Source organism: Apodemus sylvaticus, chromosome 2 (genome assembly GCF_947179515.1).
Source record: "Apodemus sylvaticus chromosome 2, mApoSyl1.1, whole genome shotgun sequence".
Classification (NCBI taxonomy): Eukaryota; Metazoa; Chordata; class Mammalia; order Rodentia; family Muridae; genus Apodemus; species Apodemus sylvaticus.
The window spans coordinates 19,655,857-19,680,947 of NC_067473.1; the positions used below are offsets into that span (position 1 = coordinate 19,655,857).

General features: G+C 41.8%; 1 protein-coding gene across 2 annotated transcripts in view; it reads left to right on the top strand.

Annotated features, from left to right (window-relative positions):
* The window catches only part of Adam22 (ADAM metallopeptidase domain 22), a 226,204-nt gene that overhangs the window by 90,385 nt on the left and 110,728 nt on the right, over positions 1–25,091 (top strand). For both annotated transcript variants that reach the window (XM_052173159.1, XM_052173158.1), the window contains exon 4: positions 16,910–16,976. In XM_052173159.1, the coding sequence (XP_052029119.1) occupies positions 16,910–16,976 (67 nt within the window). The remainder of the gene's footprint in view (positions 1–16,909; positions 16,977–25,091) is intronic.

Here is a 25,091-nt window from a genome sequence, read left to right on the forward strand (position 1 = left end):
TTAGCAGAATCAAAATAAAATGTCTTTGTTCACCAAAAGTCATTATAAGCAGACAGGAGTGTCCTGGAAATGGGGGTAAGTGACAGTTAGCTAATGGATCAGACTGAGATGGCAAAGGTCACCTTTTAAAGACTACAGGCTTGAGAGAAATGGTCAGATGTCAGCTTTTGTTCTTTGGTGTCCAGGTTGTGCCTGTATTACCTAGATTTCCCAGCTTCTGACTTAATCCAGTAATATTTCAACAGAAAAATTACATGCTCTGCATAGACAAATGAAGATTTAACTTTACCTTCTGCTGGGTGTAATGACCCACACTCTTTATCCTAGTATGGGGAAGGCAGGTGCAGGTGGATGGATTCAAGGGCAGCTTTGGGTTTCATGGGGAGTTCCAGGAGAGCTGGGGTTATGTGGTGAGTATATATACTCTGCTTTTGTATGTGTGTGTGTGTATGTGTTTATGTATGTATGTATGTATGTATTTTCACTTTACATCCTGCTCACTGCCCCCTCCCACAACCTCCCCATACCCCCTTCTTCCCTGAGAGGGTAGGGTCCCCCTAAATATTCCCCACCCTGGCCTATCAAGTCTTTGCCATGCTAGGGCCATCCTCTACCACGGAGGCCAGACAAGACAGCCCAGCTAGAAGAACAGATTCCATGGATAGGCAACAGCTTTTGTGATAATCTCCACTCTAGTTGTTTGGGATACACATGGAGACCAAGCTGCTCATGTGCTACATATGTGCAGGGAGACCTAAGTCCAGCCTGGGTATGTTCTTTGGTTGGTGGTTCAGTCTCTGAGAGCTCCAAAGGTCCAAGTTAGTTGACTTTGTTGGTCTTCCTGTGGGTGTTCCTATCCTCTTTGGGGCTGCCATCTTTACCCTCCACTGTTTGGCTGTGGGTGTCTTCATCTGTCAGAGTCAGCTGCTGAGTGACGTCTCTCAGAGCACAGCCATACTAGATTCTTGTCTGCGAGCATAGTAGTATATGATTAACAGTGTCAAGGATTGGTGCTTGCCCGTGGTCCTAAGTTGGGCTGGCTATTGTATGGCCATCCCCTCTGTCTCTGTTCCATTTTCCATCTCTACATTTCTTGTAGACAGGATAAATTTGGGGTCAAAAGTTTTGTGGGTGGGTTGGTGTCCCTATCATTACACTGGGATCCCTACCTGGCTATGGGAGGTAGCTTCTTCAGGTTCTATATGCCTAAAGCTATGAGTCTCAGCTAAGGTAACCCTCGTTGATTCTTGGGTGTTTCCCTTATCTCAGGTCTCTGTCACATCCTGGAGATTCTCCCTCCCTCCCTACCCAGGTCAGTTGCAGATTTCCATTAATTTTTATGGCTTGGCCATCTCTCCTGTCCCTCCCCACACCTGATCCTGAAATCCCCACATTTCTCTCCCTATCCCCTCCCCCACTCAGTTCTCTCCTGCCATCTGCCTCTTATGACTATTTTATTCCCCCTTCTAAGTGAGATTTAAGCATCCTTGCTTGTGCCTTCCTTCTTGTTTAGCTTCTTTGGGTCTGTGGAGTGGAATGTGGGTATGCTGTCCTTTATGGTTAATATTCACTTCTAAGTGAGTACACATCAGGCCTGTCCTTTTGGGTCTGGATTACTTCACTCAGGATATTATTCTCAAGTTCCATCCATTTGCCTGTAAAATTCATCATGCTTTTGTTTTTAACAGCTGAATAGTATTTCATTGTATAGATATACCACATTTTCTTCATCCATTCTTCAGTTGAGGAAATCTAGGTTGGCTCTAGTTTCTGGCTATTTTGAGAAAAGCTGGTGTGAGCATAGTTGAGCAAGCACCTTTGTGGGGTAGTGGAGCATCTTTTGGGTATATGCCCAGGAGTGATATAACTGCGTCTAGAAGGTTTCTGATACCTTGGTTTTTGTTAGTTTGTTTTTGTTTGTTGTTGTTGTTTAACTCAGAAACCTATCTACTTCTAAGCAGTGCCAGTGTATTGAATCCTTTCATGTTGTGTATGGCTTTGATTGGTTCATTATAGTGGCAGGAAATGTATATCCAGTTACAGAAATAGATAAAATACGGAAGCTGTAATAAGAATGAATGAACAGTTGTAACTCCCTTAACAGGGCAGAAAGCTGATTCAAGGAGAGTCTAGGAAATGTTTGAGAATCAGAGGCACCAAATACCTTTAAAAAATGAAAAGAAAAAGGCTATGTTGTGTAACTGAGTATTATTTAATTTTAAAAAGATACTGAACTCTAAATATAAAATGACAAATCAACTGTCATAATTTTGTTTTATATCTGTGAGGGTGTAAGAGAAGAGGAAGTGTTTATACTTCTCTTTTGGATTAACAAGTATTCATGCTTTGCAGCCAGTAGAGCTGTCTGCTTAGATGCTATTAATAGGATTGCAGATAATTAATGGCACTAAAGAAGACTTATAGACTTCTTAGAGGTTCCGCACGATTAGAGGGCTGTCTGGATTCTGTCCAGGAGACTGCTGTGGGAAGTCATTTCACAGAGGCCATTCTGTGCCATGGATAGCATCTGCTCCCCCAATGCTTTAAGGCAAAGGATATTTATTGGAGTTTGCCAGAAGCTGGAAGGCCATGCACTGTGCCAAAGCTAATTTTTTCGGAATTTTGGTAGTTGGAAACGAAGCAGACTTGGAAAGCATAAAGCTTACAGTTTAGAAGTAAAAAAAAAAAAAAAATCTCAGAAAGACATATGAATCCATTGAGTTCAGAAGATGTATGGTGTAGCACTAGAGGTTGAAACTTTATTTTATTTTTTATTTTTTTACACAGGGTCAAAATCTGTAGCACGGGCTGGCCTTTAGTTTCTTGGTATCCTCCTGTCTCAGTCTCCCAAGTGCCAGGACTGTAGCATGAGCCACCAGGGCTGGATCTAGAGTTTCTGTTTTTGGAAGGATCAGCAGTAGTCAGGATTCTAGCCTTTTCTAAGCCCCGGGAATCAGGGAAGTGTCCATTATCCTGGCCGAAGCAGGTTTCATCCTGGGGAACAACCATCCCCTCTGGATTGGGGAATAGTCAGAGAGCAGGAGGTGTAGTGAGGTTGGAGTGGATCCTAAGCCCAGTTTGGGTATCTGAATGTTGGAACAACACTATCCAGACACACAGAAAGCTCTCATTTGGGGCTAAGTGACCATATCTTATGTACAGACACTGACAGTTTTGACGTTTCCAGTGAAGTTTCTGCCTTCTATCAAGAGAAACATCCACAATGTTTTACATACAGCTTTCAAGCACTATGCTATTGCCTTCTGTCTTAGTTATGGTTACTATTGATGTAATGAAACACCATGTCCAAAGCAACTTGGGAAGCAAAGTGTAAGTAAAGGGAACTTATACTTCCACATTGTAGGCCATCACTGAAGGAAGTCAGGACAGGAGCTGAAGCAGGGGTGGAACCTGGAGGCAGGAGCTAAGGAAGAGGCCATGGAGGGCGCTGCTCACTGACCTGTTCCTCCTGGCTTGCTTAGCTTGCTTTCTTTTAGAACCCAGGACCACCAGCCCAGGGATGACACCACCTACGACGGGACTGGGCTTTCCCCATTGATCATTAATTTTAAAAAAATGTCTAATAGCTGGATCTTAAGGAGAATTTTTTTCCACCCATGATTCCTTTCTTTAAGATAACCCTAGCTATGACAGAGGCCAAGGAGTGCCAGGCATTTGAGGATATCATCTAGAAAAAAAAGTCAACATGAAAAGGATTCATCTGAAATGAAGATGCTGTGAAATGAAAGGAAAATCACAGCATTGTTAAAAAATATTAAAGGAGATAATTATTGCATTTCTGAAAAAAGATAATGGTGGTGGATAATCCAGAGGAAAGTGGAAGGGATAAGAAATAGAAGGGTTAATGGATATAGGCGAGATGGGGTAGCAATATAAACAGGACAGATTAACAAATGATCAATAAGAGAGAAGGTAAACACTTAGAGGAGAGTCTAGATCCAGCATTTGTCTTCTGCAAAAGCCCCACCAGAACACTATAAAGAAATAGGAAATCATTAATCACATAATTTCAGAAATCTTCTTCCTTTTTATTTTTCCCAGTGATACTGGGGACTAAACTTACTGCTTTGTGCATGAATGGTGTCTTAGGGTTTTACTGCTGTGAACAGACACCATGACCAAGGCAACTCTTATAAGGACAGCATTTAATTGGGGCTGGCTTGCAGGTTCAGAGGTTCAGTCCATTATCAACAAGGTAGGAGCATGGCAGCATCCCGGCAGGCATGGTGCAGGAGGAGCTGAGAATTCTGCATCTTCATCTGAAGGCTGCTGGCAGAATACCAACTTTCAGGCAGCTAGGATGAGAGTCTTATAGCCCACAGCCACAATGACACACCTACTCCAACAGGGCCACACCTTCTCATAGTGCCACTCTCTGGGCCAAGAATATGCAGGTCATCATACCAGGCAAACGCTTTATCATTGGTCTATATATCTTCAGCCTATGAAAAGTCTTCATAATTTCATAATATGAATTTTTAGATTGAATGAGCCCATTGAGTGCACAGGACAATCAATGAGGGGAAAAAAGATCTACACAAAGATACACAGTTGTTAAAGGTTAGAAGAGCAACAAGAAAAGAAAAAATCAGAACAAATTCAAGGGAGGGAAAAAAAACCTCAGGTTACAACACTGTGAAGATTAGAACAGATCAGAGCTACGATAGCAGTGCTAGTGATGGTGGACAGTCTGCACCCTTCTGAACTAAAATCTAAGTCATCGAGCAATGATGCGTTCGCAAAGACAGGTGCTGTCCCACGCACCTGGGATCCCAGCACTTGAGAAACTGAGTCAGGATTGTGAGTGGTTTCAGGGCCAGCCTGGGCTGCAACACCTCGTCTCAACACGCCTGTGAAAGTGAGTTCTCAGAAAATACAGCGGTGAAGCATTCAGGAAATTAACCCGAGTAAGTGTGATTTCTGGACGGCACTGGGAACTGAACCAGAGAGAGGAGTGTGTGTGGGGGCGGGGGTGGGGTGGGGTGGGATTTGGTGGAGAGAACCCAAGCGAGATTGCCAGGACTGTGAAGAGGAAGTTCACGAAGACAGCTGACCAGCAGCTAACAGCAAGCCCAGAGCACAGTGAGCCCCGTGCTGGCAGTTGTATGCATACTAATGGGGAGTGGGTTTGATGGATCACCTGCATTTGCTCTTACTGAATGCTCGCTGTTTTACACACACGTTTGAGGATGTTTGGTGATGTGTGGCTCAGTGTATGTCATGAAAAAGGAAAATTACGGGAAGAAAAAGTCTTGTCTTTGGCTTTAGTGATCCCAGGAATGACCTCGGAAGTCAGGCCATGCAGCCCAATCCCGTTGTCGGCACTTCTTGCCCCGTATGCCCCCACTAAGACGTACGCTGTCTGTGCTTCACGGATTTGTCTGTGTGGAAACACAAGACCTCCTTAACACGAGGCCTGTGTGTATTATATGAGTTAATGAACACAAAGCTGCTGGATCAGTGTTTAAACAGTAATAATAGCAGCAGGGGGGACTCAAAGTAAGCATCCCTTAAAAATAAATGCAAGTATTCAGAAGAAACTTTATGCTAACAAAACAAATAAAATTATATATATATATATAATAAATGGTATGATCTATAATAATGACCATTTAAATGTGAAACTTATAACAGCTTGCTGTCATTTCTTTTGTTATTTTTCTCCTTTGTGTTATTTTGTTGTTGTTGTTTTGTGATAGGGTTAGCCCAGGCTGGCTCTGGAACTTACCATGTGGCTCAGGGTAGCCTGGAGCTCAGAAAAATCTTTCTACCTCAACCTTAGGGGGTCCTGGGCTTCAGGTGTATGCTACTGCATCTGAAACACCTGTTTATATAATTCTAGTTTTTGATACTAGGAACCTTTTCCTTTTTAGTATGAATTTTAAAATTTATTTTATTATTTTATGAGTATGAGCGTTTTGCCTGCACCCCGATGACAAGAAGGCGGAAGAGAATGTTGGATGCCCTGGAACTGGGTTTGCCAGTGACTGTGTGGGTCCTGGGAATTGAATTCACGTTCTCTGAAGAGCAGCAAGTGATCTTAACTGCTGAGCTAACTCCGTAGCCTCTAGTATGGGTTTTTATTCAGTCGTTTCTTGTTGATTGTTATTTTCTGCCAAATGGATGGAAATAATTTACCAAATAATATTGGAATTATGCTGTGAAATTAAAATTCTGGTTTTCTTATTATAACTTTAATATGAGTTCAGTATGAAAGATTTGGAAACTCTGCAGACATAGAACAAATGAAATTTGTAAATCAGTACTTTAACTACCCAGGGAAAACTCATACTAGCATTTCATTGTTTGCTGCATTTTTTTCTTCACATATACATACTTTTTCTCTCCTTTGCAACCTGTGGTACTTTGTTTAAGGAGATGCTACAAGTATCTGTTATTAGAGACAGTGTTTTGTACAGTCACCTGCCCTCAGACTTGCAGATGACTTTGCCCTCCTGACCATCCTGCTTTTCAGGTGATAGGATAATGGTGGCCCCTGCCAGCTGTGGCATCCTTTACTGTCTTATATGGCATGTTAGTGCCAGAAGTGTGATTGTAAGTGTTGTCATTATTGCTATTTTGAGACAGCATCTTGGATCTGTAGCATAGGATGGTCTATACTTAATACATGTCAAGTCTGGCTTCACAATCACACTTCTGGCACTAACATATAGGACACCCAACCGTTTTATGAGTGAACCTAATCTTTGATCCACAAGATGAAACCTACAACTGACACCATTATCAGGCCAAGACCCTGTGGATAGAGCGGTCATGGACCATAAGGAAGAAGTTACTACTATTATGCTATTAAATCAGTACCATATTAAACTGGCTTCTAACCACTTGTTATATGATAGAACAGTGCATCTCTCAGTTCTCATCAGGTAATCTCTTATTTACAACAGATGAGACAGAGACCCACTACTGGCAAGGATGCAGAAAATAGGAGACTTGAGAATGCTGACCCCTGAGTAGCCCAGCTATACTGGACCCTGACCCTGCTTTCCAAGGCATAGGGATCATTGAAGAAGATGGAATATAATGATCATAAGAGCCAGATGGTGGATGACTATAGGTGAATTGTGTCTTCTTGACACGGCAGGGTGAATTCACACATGAGCTCACAGAAGTTGTGGACAGCACTCACACAAGTCTTTTGTGGGTGTGCTGTCCAGTCCAGGCAAGAACATAGTCTCCTAAGTGCTTCAGCCTATAAGGGGATGGGCCAGCTCTCTTGCTTTCACACCCTCGGGGCTGGCTCACTTGCACCTTTGCTAGCTCCATTGTGTTGTCCTGGTGAAGTGCAGGGCCTGCTCTTTTGAGCACAACAGCCAATGAAGGGGCAGAGCTGTCTCTCCCACCCTCTTGCCCAGCTCTCCCAACTGCCACAGGAGGAGGGGATGCTCACACCTATGCCACCTCGGGGCAGAAGTGTGGTGAGGCCCTGGGGCCCTGCTCACTCATACCCACCACCAGAGTCAGCTCTGTGGTGCTGTCCATGTAAAGTGCAGGGTTCACTCTCTGAGTGCTGCAGCTGGTGTGGGGGAGGGGCAGCTCTCCTGTGCTCCTGACCCTGTGAGCAGCTTTCCTGATTTTGGGAGTCAGCTCTCTCACACCCATGTCCTTGGGCAGACTCACCCACACCCCTGTCACCAGGACCAACTCACTGTGTTTCCCTACCAGCACTGTGTGGCATAGCAAACCACAAGTCTCTATCTTTTCCTGTGCCACTTGGGATTTGACTTGACTTTTATGAGTCCTAGGGATGGAAGAGCTTTGGCCACCAAGCCAGGCATCAAGCTAGGATAAATGTAGGACTGCCATCTGCTTTGCCTGTGGCTGATGTAAGAACAACATGACCAACAGGGTGTCTGTTTGCCTACTGCCAGGAGGGTAGCTTGCATATATATTTCTAGGCGCAATTTCTGACTATAAAATGCTTAAAAAGCCTGGTTTTGATTCCAGCTAGTATTCTAGTAATACTATTTTTAATATCGTGACTGTCATGTGGATCTTATTTGAATTTACCCTACTAATCAAAACTTATTATGATACCGATGGGGAGGGGGAACCGGGAAAGGGGAAAGCATTCGGAATGTAAACAAAGAATATAGAAAATTAAAAAAAGAAAGAATATATTAAATAAAAAAAAGAAAAAAAATCTTTTTGAGATAGCCCCCTGCAACTTAGGCTCTGTGAGACTTGCCTTCAAGATTCTTAATAACATTCTTATTCATATGATCCTATGATTCCTACTTTCTCTAGTATTTCTTTACACATGATCTTAGCCAAAAGGCCAAGAAGGATGTCTCCTGTATTTCTTTGAGGGAGTTATTTATGTCCTTCTTAAAGTCTCTATCATCATCCTGAGATGTGACTTTAAATCAGAGTCTTGATTTTCCGGTGTGTTGGGGTATCCAGGGATTGCTGTGATGGGAGAACTGGGTTCTGATGATGCCAAGTAGCCTTTCTGTTGCTTATGTTCTTGCCCTTGCCTCTCACCATCTGGTTATCTCTGGTGTTAGCTGGTCTTGCTGCCTCTGACTGTGGCTGGTCCCTCCTGCAAGTCTGTGTGTCAGTACACCTGGGAAACCGGTTCTCTCTGGGAGGAATTTGGGTATGGAGAGCTGTGGCACAGGGTCAGCTCCAGGTGCTGAAGGAAACCAGGAGCATCCTGTCCCCAGCTGTTCCTTAGTTCCTGCGTCCTAATGGCTCTGGATGGGTTCCTCTTGGGCCATGAATTTGAACAGAAATGGTGGTCTTACCTGTGCTCTCAGGTATGTCAGCACTCTTGGGAGATCAGCTCTCTCCCAGTGGGATTTGGGTATGGAGAGCTGTGGCACACACAGAGTCAGCTTAGGGGCTCAGAAGGAAACCGGAAGGCTGAGATTCATACTTTCAAGATTCTTTTGTTTTAGATTAGATATCTTCTTTATTTACATTTCAAATGTTATCCCCTTTCCTGGTTTCCCCTCCGGAAACGCCCTAATCCATCCCACCTCCCCCTGCTTCTATGAGGGTGCTCTCCTATCTACCCACCCACTCCTGCCTCCCTGCCCTGGCATTCCCCTACACTGGGGCATCAAGCCTTCACAGGACTAAGGGCCTCTCCTTCCATTGATGTCTGACAAGACCATCCTCTACTGCATATGTGGCTGGAGCCATGGGTCCCTCCATGTGCACTCTTTGGTTAGTGATTTAGTCCCTGGGAGCTCTGGGAGGTCTGGTTGGTTCATATTGTTGTTCATTCTAAAGGACTGGGGATGTTATGGGTCAGTCCTTGATTTGAAGGTAAGAAGGCCTGGGTTTGATCTCTCTCACTGAGTGGGGAATCCCTAAAAACTTTCTTGTTTAGGGGAGTAATCAAGTTCCTTGTGAGTCTTGGGAAGGCTTTTCTATTGATATATGGTCTTGAAGAAGCAGCCTAAAGTCTTTCTGGGGTGTTTAGCACCCAATCTTCTTATCCTTGACTTAATCTTAGCCCCAAGGACACATTTTAGGGATGGTGCCTTAGGCTTGGTAGTTGCCCTGAGGTTGTTTCTTGGAAAATGGTGGCCAAGTCCGTTAGTTCATTTGTTTCTTGGACAACGTCAGTGAGAATATTGGAAGCAGTGTGTCCTTAGCATAGCACTTCAAAGCGGAAGAATCTGAATTCTCCCATGGTTGGTTTGGTTAATATGATAACGTGGACAAGGTTGTGTCTGCTGTTTTTGTTATCATAAAGCTATTACAGGGACATATTTTGAATATATAGTTGGTTGTTGCTTAGGAGAGCCATATGTTTGAATTCTAGTGAACACTGTCTACAAACAAGGCTGTAAGTAGATTGGAAACATGAGGTCACTTGCGAGTCACCACCAGTATTTTGAATGTCTGAGGGGAGAGAAATCTGGAAAGATCTTCTCACAGTAAAGTGAATGTTTACAAACATAAAGGACTCCTGAGTATCGTGTGCTATGCTGAGGGACCAGTAGGTATCTGTACTCATAATGCAACCTAAGGTCACTCTGATACTGTGTTGAGCAACAAGGTTCCGACTTGTAGAGGAGTTAAGTTTAACTGGTTGAAGTTTGATTGAGCCATTGCAAAAGTACAACACAGTACAAGAGAAAGGGGGCATGAGAAAGTTTAGAGTATGTAGCAGTAGGTGATTATCGTGATAAGGGGCGCAGTAGGTCCAGCCTTGTTCTTGCAGAGGTCTTAGGTTTAATTGCTAGCACCATATGGTGGCTCACAATCATCCCAGTGATTCTATACTGTATTCTGATCTCATGGGCACCTGGCAGGCATGTGGTACATGCCTTTATATAAAGGCAAAACCCTCCTATAAATTAAATAAATCTAAAAAGAAAAAAAGAAATCAAAACATTTCAACTGGGAATTCTAGAGAAAATAATTGAAAATACAAATTAGTGAAGAGGTAGTGGATTAATTGGAATCATGATTATCAAAGTCATGTGAAACCACTTAGAGGCAGGCTTGCTATCCCATCAAATTTATAATATCCATTTTAAATATGGACGGATTATACTTATAAAGATTAAAAATTTTAACCAAGTTATATAGCTTGTAAATCAAATACTTACTTCCCCCACACAATTTTTTGTATTATACAAGCTACTTCTGATTCATGATAGTTTCCCGGGAAACAAAGCAACATCATTGTTTTGACAGAAAGTGTGTGTTATTGTTCAGATTTTTGAGAGAAGGTTTTGCTTTATAGCCCAGACTGGTTTCAAACTTGCAGCAATCCTTTTGCTTCAGCTTCTTGGATGCCTAGATTACAGATATGTATCATCATGCTCTGTGGTAGGACTGCAAGTACTTACATTGTTGTATTTGTTTAACTCTTCTAGGTTTATTATAATATATAAATGAAAAGAGGAGTAGAGCTCAGAACTCACTCCTACTTTTTAATATATAATTATGCATAATATAAAATATATAAAAATAATATATAAATATAATATATAATATATAATTAATATATATTATTTGTTTAATTTTATTTTTATGTGCATTGGTGTGAGGGTGTCAGATTGCCTGGAACTGCAATTAGAGATAGTTGTAAGCCACCACGTGGTGTTGGGAATTAAACCCTGATCCTGAAGGGCAGCCAGTCTTAACTGCTGTGTTAACTCTCCAGCTCCAAGATTCCTCTTTCATGATACTTCATGAAAATGTACTTAGACTCTCTTGGTGGTGGTATTATTTTACATTTTAATAGAAGGAACAGAGATATTTTAAACAGAAGGTTTTATCATTAAAAATAACAATACTTAGCATACTTTCACAATACTACAAGCAAACAAAAACAGAACTGCATGAACTGTTTCTGGCATAAATTACACGGAGCCTTTTCAAGCAGTGAAAGCTATGGATGCTTGATTGGAAAGGCTGCGTAATTCCTGAGCAGAGGATTTTTCTTCGCTGTAATTAGTCTTGCTGTGATTCACACTGTCTTATAGCTTAGATTTTATAATTCAAGTGAAAATATTCCCTAGACATTTGAAAACTCAGAAGGCTTCAAATTTGTTTTTAAGGAATTAAGATCACTGTGATGGCTGCTACGACTGTTGTTTTTCTAAAGCCTGTTTTTCTGAAGATCATTTTAAATCTCAGTCTAGTGGCAATGATGGGAATATGACACGCAGACACAGTGCCAGTGCTGACCGGGTCTGGCTCGGAGAACTTTTCCTGCAGAGATTTGGGGCTTGCATTCTGTGTCTGCCATTCGGTGTCTCTCCTTTGCTCCTTTCTGCCTTGCAGCTTTGATTTCCTTTGTCAGTGCCATGGCTTCCTCCCTCCTCTTCTCATAATTCACTAGTTCAGATTTCAGAGAGCAGGCAGTTGGCTGGCTGGTCTAATTAAACATGGCCTCTGTGTGAGAGTGTTTCTTTTCCACTTTCAGGTGAGATGTGTACCAAAGCCACAGGAGAGCGTTCTGCAGAATCCTGGCTAGCGCCTATCCTGATTATAATACATGTTGAGTTAGGCAAGTGTGGTGTGGATATCGTTGTAATCCCCTGTTTTGTCTGAGGCAGACACCAACGTCATTTTGTCAGAAACACTTGGAAATGTGTGAAATATTTGATATACCTTAAAGAAGTAAAAAGACGACTGTTGGTTGTCTATTCAACTGTCATTCTTTCTACTGTTCTTCCCTTCATCCGACTCAACTCTGAGTGCTCATGCTGCTCCTGGATGGAGAACCTTCATTAAACTGACATTTAGTGATAATGTAGCTGTGGATGCTTGATTGGAAAGGCTTGACAAAGGATTGGTTTGGGTGGTCACAGGTAACTTAATTCTAGAAAAGGACATATGAGAAGGTGAAAGCTATGAGTGCTGTAAAGCGTGCTTACCTTTTAAAGAAGTGTAGACCGTCAGCGTGCTTACCTGCCGTCTGCATGCATGCACAGCGTGCTTACCTGCCGTCTGCATGCATACATAGCATGTTTACCTGCCGTCTGCATGCATACATAGCGTGTTTACCTGCCATCTGCATGCATACATAGCGTGTTTACCTGCTGTCTGCATGCATACATAGCATGTTTACCTGCCGTCTGCATGCATACATAGCGTGTTTACCTGCCGTCTGCATGCATACATAGTGTGTTTACTGCTGTCTGCATGCATACATAGTGTGCTTACCTGCCGTCTGTATGCATACATGCTTGCCTGACTTTTCCCTTCCTTCCTTCCTTCCTTCCTTCCTTCCTTCCTTCCTTCCTTCCTTCCTTCCTTCCTTCCTTCCTTCCTTCCTTCCTTCCATTAAGTCTTGGGATATATTTGTTCTTAGAAATTGCAGCAGCTACCTTTGGGCCATTAGAGAAGCCAATTAAGAAGACAGGCCAGCCATTACACTGATTGATGGCAGAGCAGAAAGCTGACAATTCTCTAGGGGTTGGAGAGATGGCTCAGCCAGTTAAGAGCACTGGCTGCTCTTCCAGAGGACCTTGATTCAGTCCCCAGCACCCACGGCATGGCTCACAGCCATCTGTAACTCCAGCTCCAGGGGCTCTGTGGCCTTCTGTGGGCCTCTCCCAGCACCTGGCATACATAGGACACAGACATAGGCAAAACACCCATATACATAAAGCAACAACAATAAATTTTTACAAAAGAAAGTGCCCAAGTATCATCAATGATGCTCAGCTACCACACGTACCAACTTTGGTGTGGCCAGTGGAAGACTCCGGCTAAAGCTGTATCCGAGGTAGGAACAGAATTCCACAAATCAAATTAACCCTTAAGCTGAAGATGAATCAATTTAGGCACTCAGTGAGAGGCCAGAGAGACAGCCAGTTTAGTGTTCTCAGAATATGACGTAAGCTGAGGAGAGGGCCCACAGCTCACTCTGATGTGTACAGTATTCCATGGCTGTTTCTCTCACTGCTGCATCTGCCTTCCTTGTTGTCGATTATACGTGAGATTATGCAGACCTCAAAAGGAGAAGGACTACCGTTTGTAGTTGTCTATGCAATGCTTACTCTTTCAGCTATTAGGTAAGTCCACAGATAATCTTCATTCTGTGAATTCTGCCTCCATTTAACACAATTTCCCCACTACCTACCCATCCATACTTGATGTATCTCAAATGTTTTTCTATATATATTTTTTTCTTTTTTTATTAGATGTTTTCTTTTTTTATTCGATATATTTTTTATTTACATTTCAAATGATTTCCTCTTTTCTGGCCCCCCACCCCCCGAAAGTCCCATAAGCCACCTTCCCTCCCCCTGTTCTCCCACCCACCCCTTCTCACTTCCCTGTTCTGGTTTTGCCCTATACTGCTACACTGAGTCTTTCCAGAACAAGGGGCCACTCCTCTGTTCTTGTACCTCATTTGATGTGTGGGTTATGTTTTGGGCATTCCAGTTTTCTAGGTTAATATCCACTTATTAGTGAGTGCATACCATGACTGATCTTTTGAGACTGGGTTACCTCACTTAGTATGATGTTCTCCAGCTCCATACATTTGCCTAAGAATTTCATGAATTCATTGTTTCTAATGGCTGAATAGTACTCCATTGTGTATATACCACATTTTTTGCATCCATTCTTCTGTTGAGGGATACCTGGGTTCTTTGCAGCTTCTGGCTATTATAAATAGGGCTGCTATGAACATAGTGGAGCATGTATCCTTATTACATGCTAGAGAATCCTCTGGGTATATGCCCAGGAGTGGTATAGCAGGATCTTCTAGAAGTGAGGTGCCCAGTTTTCTGAGGAACTGCCAGACTGATTTCCAGAGTGGTTTTACCAATTTGCAACCCCACCAGCAGCTCAAGTTTATTCATTTAAGAGTGTTCATTGTTCACTGAAAATTCACTTATATTCCTGAAGTTTCTAATAAGATGACAAATATCTTTATAGTTTACTTAACTTTATAGGCTTTTCTACAATCTCCAACATAGAACCTAGCACACTTTAGTGAGATTTCCCATAAAGCTAACAGGAAAGTGTAATCCAGGGAGTGGGCACAGTACTTGTTTCCCCATTTGGTAGCATGTGTAAATTCCCTCCAGCACTACACATGCTAGTCAGTAGAAATGAAGCTTCTAGTAGATTCTAAGCTCAATTTTCCTCTCTCCAATGACACATATGTGGTGTCTTCAGCAACAGGTTGTGGAGAGTAACCAATAGCATTGGTAATAGCCTGTGATGTTTTTACATACAAACTCCCAACACCGAGAACCCCTTTGACAATGACTGAAAGGATAGAACACATTCTCGGTCCTGGGGATTTTTTTGGTAGCGTATGGTGTCCATTTGGGTCATTCTCTACTCCCATTGTATTTAACTCTCGTCTAAATTCATTTCATACTGGTATGCATTTTAGAAAGCTTCTATAGTAGTAGGTTCCCTTATGCAAGATGGCTCAGCAGATAAGAACACGGGATGCTTTCACAAAAGACTGGATCCAATTCACAGCACCCGCATTTCGGGCTACAATTGAGTTTCGTGGGATCTTACATTCTCTTCTGGCCTCCATGGGCACTGTATGCATGTAGTACACAGACATACATGGAGGTGAAGCACCAATCCACATAAACTGAACTAAACAAATAGATAACTAATTGTAGGAACATCCAATCATATGAAGTCTTTAAGAAAAAACAGCTTCAAAATGTTACGATGTTTTGCTTTTCATTTCTTGTTTTTAAGTGTGTGTGTGTGTGTGTGTGTGTGTGTGTGTGTGTGTGTGTGTGTAGTGCTTGTGCATCAGTGTGTACGTGGAGGTCAAGGACAACTTGGGAGAGTCAGTTATCTACTTCCACTATGTGAATGCCAGGACCCAAGTTAGGTTGTCAGGCTGGTCAGTCAGTGTCTTTACCCATTGAGGCATTTTGCCAGTCCATTTCCTGTTTGTTCTTATTTTCTTCGCTCTTTCATTTTCTGTGTGTAATAGACTAATAATTTGTGAGAAAAAAAATATATGATACATAAAAATGGTAAGACGTGAGTGCATACCATGATTCATCTTTTGAGTCTGGGTTACCTCACTTAGTATGATGTTTTCCAGCTCCATCCATTTGCCTAAGAATTTCATGAATTCATTGTTTCTAATGGCTGAATAGTACTCCATTGTGTAGCTATACCACATTTTTTGCATCCACTCTTCTGTTGAGGGATATCTGAGTTCTTTCCAGCTTCTGGCAATTATAAATAGGGCTGCTATGAACATAGTGGAGCATGTATCCTTATTACATGGTGGGGAATACTCTGGGTATATGCCCAGGAGTGGTATAGCAGGATCTTCTGGAAGTGAGGTGCCCAGTTTTCGGAGGAACTGCCAGACTGATTTCCAGAGTGGTTGTACCAATTTGCAACCCCACCAGCAGTGGAGGAGTGTTCCTCTTTCTCCACATCCTCACCAACATCTGCTGTCTCCTGAATTTTTAATCTTAGCCATTCTGACTGGTGTAAGGTGACATCTCAGGGTTGTTTTGATTTGCATTTCCCTAATGACTAATGAAGTTGAGCATTTTTTAAGATGCTTCTCTGCCATCCGAAGTTCTTCAGGTGAAAATTCTTTGTTTAACTCTGTACTCCATTTTTAAATAGGGTTATTTGGTTTTCTGGAGTCTAACTTCTTGAGTTCTTTATATATATATTGGATATTAGCCCTCTATCTGATGTAGGCCCTTGTTCTGGAAAGACTCAGTGAAGCAGTATAGGGCAAAACCAGAACAGGGAAGTGGGAAGGGTTGGGTGGGAAAACAGGGGGAGGGAAGGGGGCTGATGGGAGTTTCAGGGAGTAGGGGTCTAGAAAAGGGGAAATCATTTGAAATGTAAATAACAAATATATCGAATAAAAAAAAAGAAAAAAACAAAAGAAAAAAACAAAACAAAAAAAGGTAAGATGTAAATTAAATTTTTTTGATGGAAAGCTGTAGAAAAAACAAAACTAAACAGCACACACACACACACACACACACACACACACACACACACACACACACAACACACCACTTAAGACTAAACTATTTTGAAAGAGTAATTGTGTTTCTGTAGTTTCCTAGACCCAGTGCTGGGCGGGAATCGGCTGTGTTTCTCAGTGGGATAACAGGTGGTGGAGCAGTTCAGCCCCTATCTTTGTAGAAGCACTGGCTGTCTGGCATATGCTTGCCCTCCTTCCTTCCTGTCTGTAAAATGTTGATTTTGTTAAAAATCTGAATTAAAGAATTATTAAAGGAGATATGTGTGAACTTGATCAAGTTTTCAAATGTGATATATGTTCAAGGCTAACCCACGCCCCACCCCAACTCCAAGCACTGGGGGTCAAACCCAGGGCCTGGAGCACGCTTGGCAACCTCCGTTACTGAGTTGTCTTCTGCCACAGGATCCTCTAACTGCAGTTTCTCTTTTGTTGTTGTAGCGAGTTGCTGTCCTCTGGTTACGTAGAGAGACATATTGAACAAGGAGGCAAGGTCGTGGAAAAGAAAGTAAGTGAATTTTCCTTCCTTTCTGGGCAGCCTTTTTAAACGCTGAGTTTGGGACCTGGAAGCTGTGCATTCCACCAGTTGAGCTGTGCTCCTTAAATGAAAACTGTACCTGACTCAGTGAATGCCTACAAGTCAGCCTCTTAAAGGGCTCTGCTCAGTTGTCTTACAACAATCACGTGTAAAATCAAGGGAAGTGCATTCGATTTGGGGTATGAACATGACTGCGCAGAGAGAAGTACATTCTATGTAATTGCTGATTTGGTGAATCTTTAAAACTGCAATTTTTAATTTTAATAAAAATATTAAAATGTGTAACTCAGAGACAGGGACGCACATAAAGCCAGGTAAGGACTGATGAGTCACCATATAACTTCCAATTCGAGCTGTAGAGCCTGGTCAGCAAGCCCACTTGTTGGTTTGCCCTGCTACCCCAGACCCCGCCCCCACCCATGCCCTCGCTCCGCCCCCTCCTAGTCTCCTGAGACCACACCCTCACTGGTGAGCCCGCCCTCCTCGACCACCGTCATTGGTGAATCTGCCCCCCCCCATGCTCACTGTTGAACCCGCCCCCCCCAGACCACACCCTCACTGGCGAGCCCGCCCTCTTAGCGCTGCCACTTGCGGTTCCATCGCCAAAGCTTCTGTCTATTTAGTTTAGTTTTGTCTATTTGCGTTTAAAGTGTCTCAGATTTATTTTATCTTTTTGCTCTTTATAATTTACTTGTTGGAGAAATGAAATTGTTTATCTTATACAGTTTCTCACTATCTAGATTTAATGTTAACTATAATTTTACATTAGAGCAAGTAAACTCTACCTTGATGATTATCTTTAACAGAACAGTTGATTTTGCCTTTAGGACCTTTTAGGTTTCATTGAATGTAGTTTTATCCCACACAACTCTGATTTTAAAGTTCTGTTATAGCTATTTTTATACCTTCTCCCTCCAAGTCTATAAAATATCCTTATGTACAAAAGAGATATATTTTTTATTCTTTTAATAATACAAAATTTTCATCTTTAACATTAATTAATTAATTAATTAAGTTAAAAACTACATTCCAGGATTGGGGGAGATGGCTCAGTCAGTAAAATAGCTACCATCACAAGCATGAGGGCTGGAGTTCTGATCCCCAGAACCTAGGGGAAAAGCCAGGCTGGAGGCACGCACCTGTAGTCCATCACTGGGGGGATGAGTTGATTTCTGGGGCTGGTGGCTGGCTGAGTGTAACTGAATTGTTCCACTGCATATTCATCGAGTCTCAGACTCCTTCTCAAAAGAGAAGAAAAATGTGATTAAGAAGACCCTCAGATCAGCCTCTGGCTGTTACCCGCACAGCATGCATGCGTGTGTGTGTGTGTGTGTGTGTGTGTACACTCGTACACACCGAGGCACATAGACTACCCCCTACAATAACTATAAAATGAAATTCTAAATGTAACCCTGAGTTTAGAGTATAGATTTTTGTGTTTCATATGAACTTATTGAATTTCTTTATGTCTACACCTGTGTTCCAATTAAATTGTTTCCCTTATAAATAATGACAGCTGGCATTTGTCAGAGATATAATGTTCTCTGCTTCATAATCAATATAAATGTTCCTTGGAGACACGTATTATCTCCTTTTTATAAGGGTTACGAGTATGAGTGAATGACGTTTTGAATTCCGTCCAAGACGACTTACAAAGTGACAGACAGCATTAGGATGAACTTCCCAGCTCGTCCAATGTTAGTTCGTATGAAGACGTAGATGTATGCATTTTTTTTCATAGTTTTGTTTTTTGAGAGGAAGACATTCTGTAGTCCCGCTGACCTCAGGTGCACACCAGTCATTCTGCCTCAGCCTTCTAAGAGCTCAAATTACTGGCGTGAGCCACCATAGCTGGCACCAAAGAATTGACCGCATTTATGAATTAGGATATACTGGGAGGGAAGTTTCCAACTGTGAGTGTGGAGAATGGCAACTTTGGATTTGGGAGAGAGGAAAATGGAAGCGACCAACAGTGACAGCACATTCCAAACCACAGTGTTTGCTAGTTTTAAGTTACAGAGTTTTGTTATTGTTGTTTCTGTTTTTTGTTTGTTTGTTTGTTTGAGGGAGTACTCTTAAGACTGAAATGAATCTGTTGGTATTATGCGTAGTTGAAATTTCCAGTTACATAGGCACAACATTCTAATACTCATAATGATAGTAAGTAACTTTTATTGATGATAATGGTGTGGTCATACACATACCTATTTGTGTTCCACCCCCACAGTGATCTCTGATCATCAGTAACGCTGTCATCCTACTTTACAGAGAGGTTCATAGCTGCAGCTTGAGCCGAGATTATCTAACGTCATGGTCAAACCTTCTACCGGTTTGTTTATCACGTAGGCTGTAGTGCATAAGTTAGGAGGTCTATGAAAAGCTGAAATGGATTTTATCAGTCCTTTTCGTGAGCTTTCATAATTGATTTCGGAGGTTTCTAATAACAATAACCTTATTGTCTTTAATCCACAAGCTAAAGTAGTAATTTACCCAAAGACCCTGTAGGTTTCCTCTCAGCTTGGGGTAGTTTTTCCAAATTGTCAGTCCCTGCCTCATTTTGCCTACATGAGCATCGTGGGAAAATAGCTCTAGCACATGTGTTTGAATAGTAAGTGTGGGGTGGAGAAACATTTTCATGTACCAGTGGCTGAGGGGATAGAGTTCCTCAGGGTTAAGGGGCCAAGTCAGCGTTGCTGTCCGCCACTAATGTGATAGGTAGGTAGAATGGTCGTTCACTTGTATCTTTAGTTCTGATGGTATTTTTGTTCAATTCTTTTATCTCTGATGATAATAGCAAAAGCAATAGCCAATGAGTGTCTATTTTCAGTAGCACTAGTTATTTGTAAATATAATTATTCCTGCTTGTGTTTGTGTAAGAATTCTCAATTCTTGAGGCATGTAGAACTTGTACTGACTTTGGCTGGCAACTACCTGGCTGCTAGTCACTGAATGGGGTGCATTTGATTCTTACTAGAAATTATAGCTTCAGAGTCTTCATTGGGTTCTCAGTGGCAGGAAAAAGATGAAGAGGAATACAAAGCAGTGTGGGTCAAGGTTAAAGTCTGGAATGTGTAAGGAGACGGATGAAGTGCTGTGTGATGGGGAGGGAGCAGGTGTCAGGAGAAAGTACTCAACAGCAGAGTGCTTATGTGACACCAGAGGAGCCTTTTACTCTGAGGAAATGTATTGTAATTTATACAACCAAAGAGTAAAGGTGGAGGGACTCAGGGCACTGGTCACATATGTAGCAGAGGATGGCCTTGTCGGGCATCAGTGGAAAGAGAGGCCCTTGGTCCTGTGAAGGCTTGATGCCCCAGTGTAGGGGACTGCGAGGGCGGGGAGGTGGGTGGGGGAACCGTCAGAGAAACAGGAGGAAGAGGATGGGATGGGGGTTGTGGGAGGGATCAGGAACATGGATAACATTTGAAATGTAAATAAATAAAATATCCAATTAAAAAAAACAACATATGTTAAGGCAAACTCAAATAGCCCTTGTTTCTGGAAACAGAAACAAAGAGACTGTCTAAGGCTTTCTACATTTCTACATCCATCTTTCCCTCCATAGTGCTAGAGTGCTGTGAGAGCTTCCTTTATTCTCTCTCTCTCTCTCTCTCTCTCTCTCTCTCTCTCTCTCTCTCTCTCCCTGTGTGTGTGTGTTTGTGTGTATGTATTGTGGTATGTGTGTGTGTGTTGTGGTATGTGTGTGTGCGTGCACATCCCCATTTCTGAGTGCACTGGAGGTACAAGATGACTTGTAGGAAGGGCTCTGTTCTCTCACTCCACCCTCTGTGGTCTTGGGAACTGAACTCAGATAATCAGTCTTGGCAGCAATTAACTTTATCCATAGAGCCATCTTGCTGTCCCATCACTAAATATCTCCTCTTTGGTATAGTAAGATCTTCCTGAAGGTGCCGGCATTACTAAATTCCTTTAGCATTCATTTCCCTAAATCAGATTTCTAGCTCATTTCTTTCTTCCTTGAAATCTTACCCTAATTATTTTTTCTTTAATGAACAAGTGACAGGAAAAAAGATACTGTAAGGACAATTGTGAGAAATCATTCAGAAAAACCAAATTTGGTGAATGTTAGGACAACAGGGATTTTCCTAACTTTGTATTTCCCATAAACCTGAGCAGCACCAATGGAAGCCTGGCCATGCTCTCCACTGCACTTCAGGTTTTTCTTATGTCCTTTTCTAGATTCCTTTCCAAGAAACACAGTTCCCAACCTTCCAGCAATAAAAAAGTTTCCCATGTGCTAAACGAATAGCGTTGTGGACATTGTATCTTAAGGTGTTTGTTTGTGAAAAAAAAAAAAAAGATGCGGTGTTGTAGACATCTTCCTTAAGCCAAATACAACCAGCTTTCATTAATGATAGAATTTGGATAAAAAATGTCATTGTTTCATTTTCTTATTATTTCTACTTTTTAAATGCAGTGACAGGATCATTAATTCATATATCCTTTCAGATGCAACTCGAATTTTACCAAGATTGTCTCATATAATTGAATAGTACAAGAAAAAATACTTGAATTACTTCTTTTTGACCCCAGGAAGTAGAAACTTAGGTATTAAACAGTCAGTGCATCTTAGAAATAAATTTGTTACAGCACAAAAGATGAACACAGGAGTTTGCTTGTCTTAGACGTTGTGTTTCCTGATTGCTTCTCAAAACTGCTTTAATCCTTCAGAATCCTGGTCAAGAACAGTAAGTAAGCCATTAAGTAGGAAAGAAACACTGGACTCTGGTGTAAAGTGGCTTTTGCTGCATGTGTTAATGTAGAGGCGTCCTCACCATTGTGTCTATTGTAAGCAGACATCTTTTTCTCAAGTAGTTTTTTAGTGTATCTTCGATTTTGAAAGCTGCCTTTGAGATGTAATGCCAGATGCTCTTGGCCTGACTGTTCTCTTCAACCCTCCCCTCCCTTGCCCGTTCTCCCTTCCCCACCCTCTTCTTCCTTTTCTGCTCTGATCTCTTTTTTACAGGCTTTACTATGTAGCTCAGGCTGGCCTTGAGCACAGTTTTCCTGATACATCTTGCTGTTGTGTGTGCCTTCATCCCTGGCTTACTAAACCATTTTCTATTTTGATTCTCTCTGTCTCTGTCTCTCTCTTTCTCTTAAAGAACACAGCAACAGCCTTCCTTTTCCAAGGTGCCTCTCTTACTTACAACTTTATCTTATATTTGAGACATATGTTTTCTTGTCTAGAATTCTAATTGCAGTAGTTTTTCCAGACTCTTGGGTAATACTTAGTTACCTTAAGAGTCACTGAGTCATATGGGATGGGGAGATGACTTTAGAAAGGAATTTAAAAAAAATGGATCTATTTATAGAAGCTGTTACTTAAGCTTAAATTTAAATCCTGCGCTGTGTGGATATAGGGAGGCGGCCATCCAAGTGGAAGGAATTCAGAGATGTGCATTTTTAAGGCTGGCTGGTAGGGACTGCCAACCAAAGATCCCCAGTCCTTGGTAATGCTCTCTGTACTGACCTATGTCCTCGCCCCGGAGCATAAATTCTTTAACAAAGTATATGTGTGCAAAGTGTATAAAATGATTTCAAATAATTAATGAAGCCATGGTAGGAATATGCTAGCAAGTGTAGCTACCATGTATTGGAATCTGTAGTGACATTTTTATGCTGTACTTACTGGAAGATTTGGGTTAAAAACTCTTAGTACTGAGCTTGAATTCTGAGAGCAGAACCTTTACTGCGGGACAAAAGTCACATTCAGGAGTGGGAGATTCAAGTCATGACATGTATAGCCACGAGCCCCACCTGAATTCAGAATAGAAAATCTTCAGATTATCATTGTGCCCAGACTAGTGACTGGGCAAGTGTCACTGTCATTAAATCTGTGGTTTTTTCCAAACTGAGAAACAAAAAGATATGTAAATGAACATTGTTTTCTATTTAAGATAGGCACATTCTAGTTTTCCTTTTTTTAAAATTAGATATATTCTTTATTTACATTTCAAATGATTTCCCTTTCTTTGTTCCCCTCCCCCAAAAGTCCCATAAGCCCTCTTTTCTCCCCCTGTTCCCCAGTCAACCCCTTCCTGCTTCCCTGTTCTGGTATTCCTCTACACTGCTGCATCGAGCCTTTCCAGGAGGAGGGGTCTCTCCTTCCTTTTTCTTGGGCATCATTTGATATGTGAATTGTGTCTTGGGTATTCAGAGCTTCTGGGCTAATATCTACTTATCATTGACTGCATCCCATGTGTGTTCTTTTGTGATTGGGTTACTTCACTTAGGATGACATGCTCCAATTCCACCCATTTGCCTAAGAATTTCATGAACTCATTGTTTTTAATAGCTGAGCAGTATTCCATAGTGTAAATATACCACATTTTCTGTATCCATTTCTCCATTGAGGGACAGCTGGGTTCGTCCCAGCTTCTGGCTATTATAAATATGACTGCTATGAACACAGAGGAGCATGTGTCCTTATTGCATGCTGGGGAATCCTCTGGGTATATGCCCAGGAGTGGTATAACAGGGTCCTCTGGTAGTATCATGCCTAGTTTTCTGAGGAACCTCCAGACTGATTTCCAGAGTGGTTGTACCAGCTTGCACTCCCACCAGCAGTGGAGGAGTGTTCCTCTTTCTCCACATCCTCACTAATACCTGCTGTCTCCTGAGTTTTTGATCTTTGCCATTCTGACTGGTGTGAGGTGAAATCTCAGGGTTGTTTTAATTGGCATTTCCCTGATGACTTAGCATGTTGAACATTTGTTTAGGTGCTTCTCAGTCATTTCATATTCCTCAGGTGAAAATTCTTTGTTTAGCTCTATACCCCATTTTTAATAGGGTTATTTGGCTCTCTGGGTCTAACTTCTTGAGTTCTTTGTATATATTGAATATTAGCTCTCTATTGGATGTAGGGTTGGTAAAGATATTTTCCCAATTTGTTGGTTGCTGTTTTGTCCTATTGACAGTGTCCTTTGCCTTACAGAAACTTTGTAATTTTATGAGGTCTCATTTGTCAATTCTTGATCTTAGAGCATAAGTTCTGTTAAGGAAATTTTTCCCTGTTCCCATGTCCTCAAGGGTCTTTCCCACTTTTCTATTAGTTTCAGTGTGTCTGGTTTTATGTGGAGGTCCTCAATCCACTTGGACTTGAGCTTAGTACATGGAGATAAGAATGGATCAATTTGGATTCTTCTGTATGCTGACCTCCAATTGAACCAGCACCATTTGTTGAAAAGGCTATCTTTTTTCCACTGGATGGTTTTAGCTCCTTTGTCAAAAATCAAGTGACCATAGGTGTGTGGGTTCATTTCTGGGTCTTCAATTTTATTCCATTGATCTACTTGCCTGTTCCTGTACCAATACCATGCAGTTTTTAACACTATTGCTCTGTAGTACTGCTTGAGATCTGGGATACTGATTCCCCCAGAAGTTCTTTTACTGTTGAGAATAGTTTTAGCTCTCCTTTTTTTTTTTTTTTGTTATTACAGATGAACTTGAGAATTGCGCTTTCTAACTCAATGAAGAATTGAGTTGGCATTTTGATGGGGATTGCATGGAATCTGTAGATTGCTTTTGGCAAAATGGCCATTTTTACTATATTAATCCTGTCAATCTACAAGCATGGAAGTTTTTTCCATTTTTTGAGGTCTTCTTCGATTTCTTTCTTCAGAGACTTGAAGTTATTGTCATGCAGATCTTTCACTTGTTTGGTTAGAGTCACCCTAAGATACTTTATATTGTTTGTGGCTATTGTGAAGGGGGCCATTTCCCTAATTTCTTTCTTAGCCTGTTTATCCTGCTCAGTTCCAGAAGTGAAGTTGGTGGCCTCATCTCTAATCCCTGCAAAGCAGATATCCTCTAGCAGACTAGGTGCACACATGCCTGTGGAGGCACCGCCCAGCTCCTGAGTGCAGGTGGGGCCCTGGTGGGCTGTGTCCCAAGCGACCTCTGTGTATCTCTCTGCATCTGGCTGCTCAGTCACAGGAGCAAAGATGGCGGCCACATTCTGGTTTTCTGAAATCTAGCCATCAGAAAAACAAAGTCTTCTAGTTAGTACCAACTTTATTTCTCTATATACTATGACCAAAGTATGTGGTAACTTCAGCAATC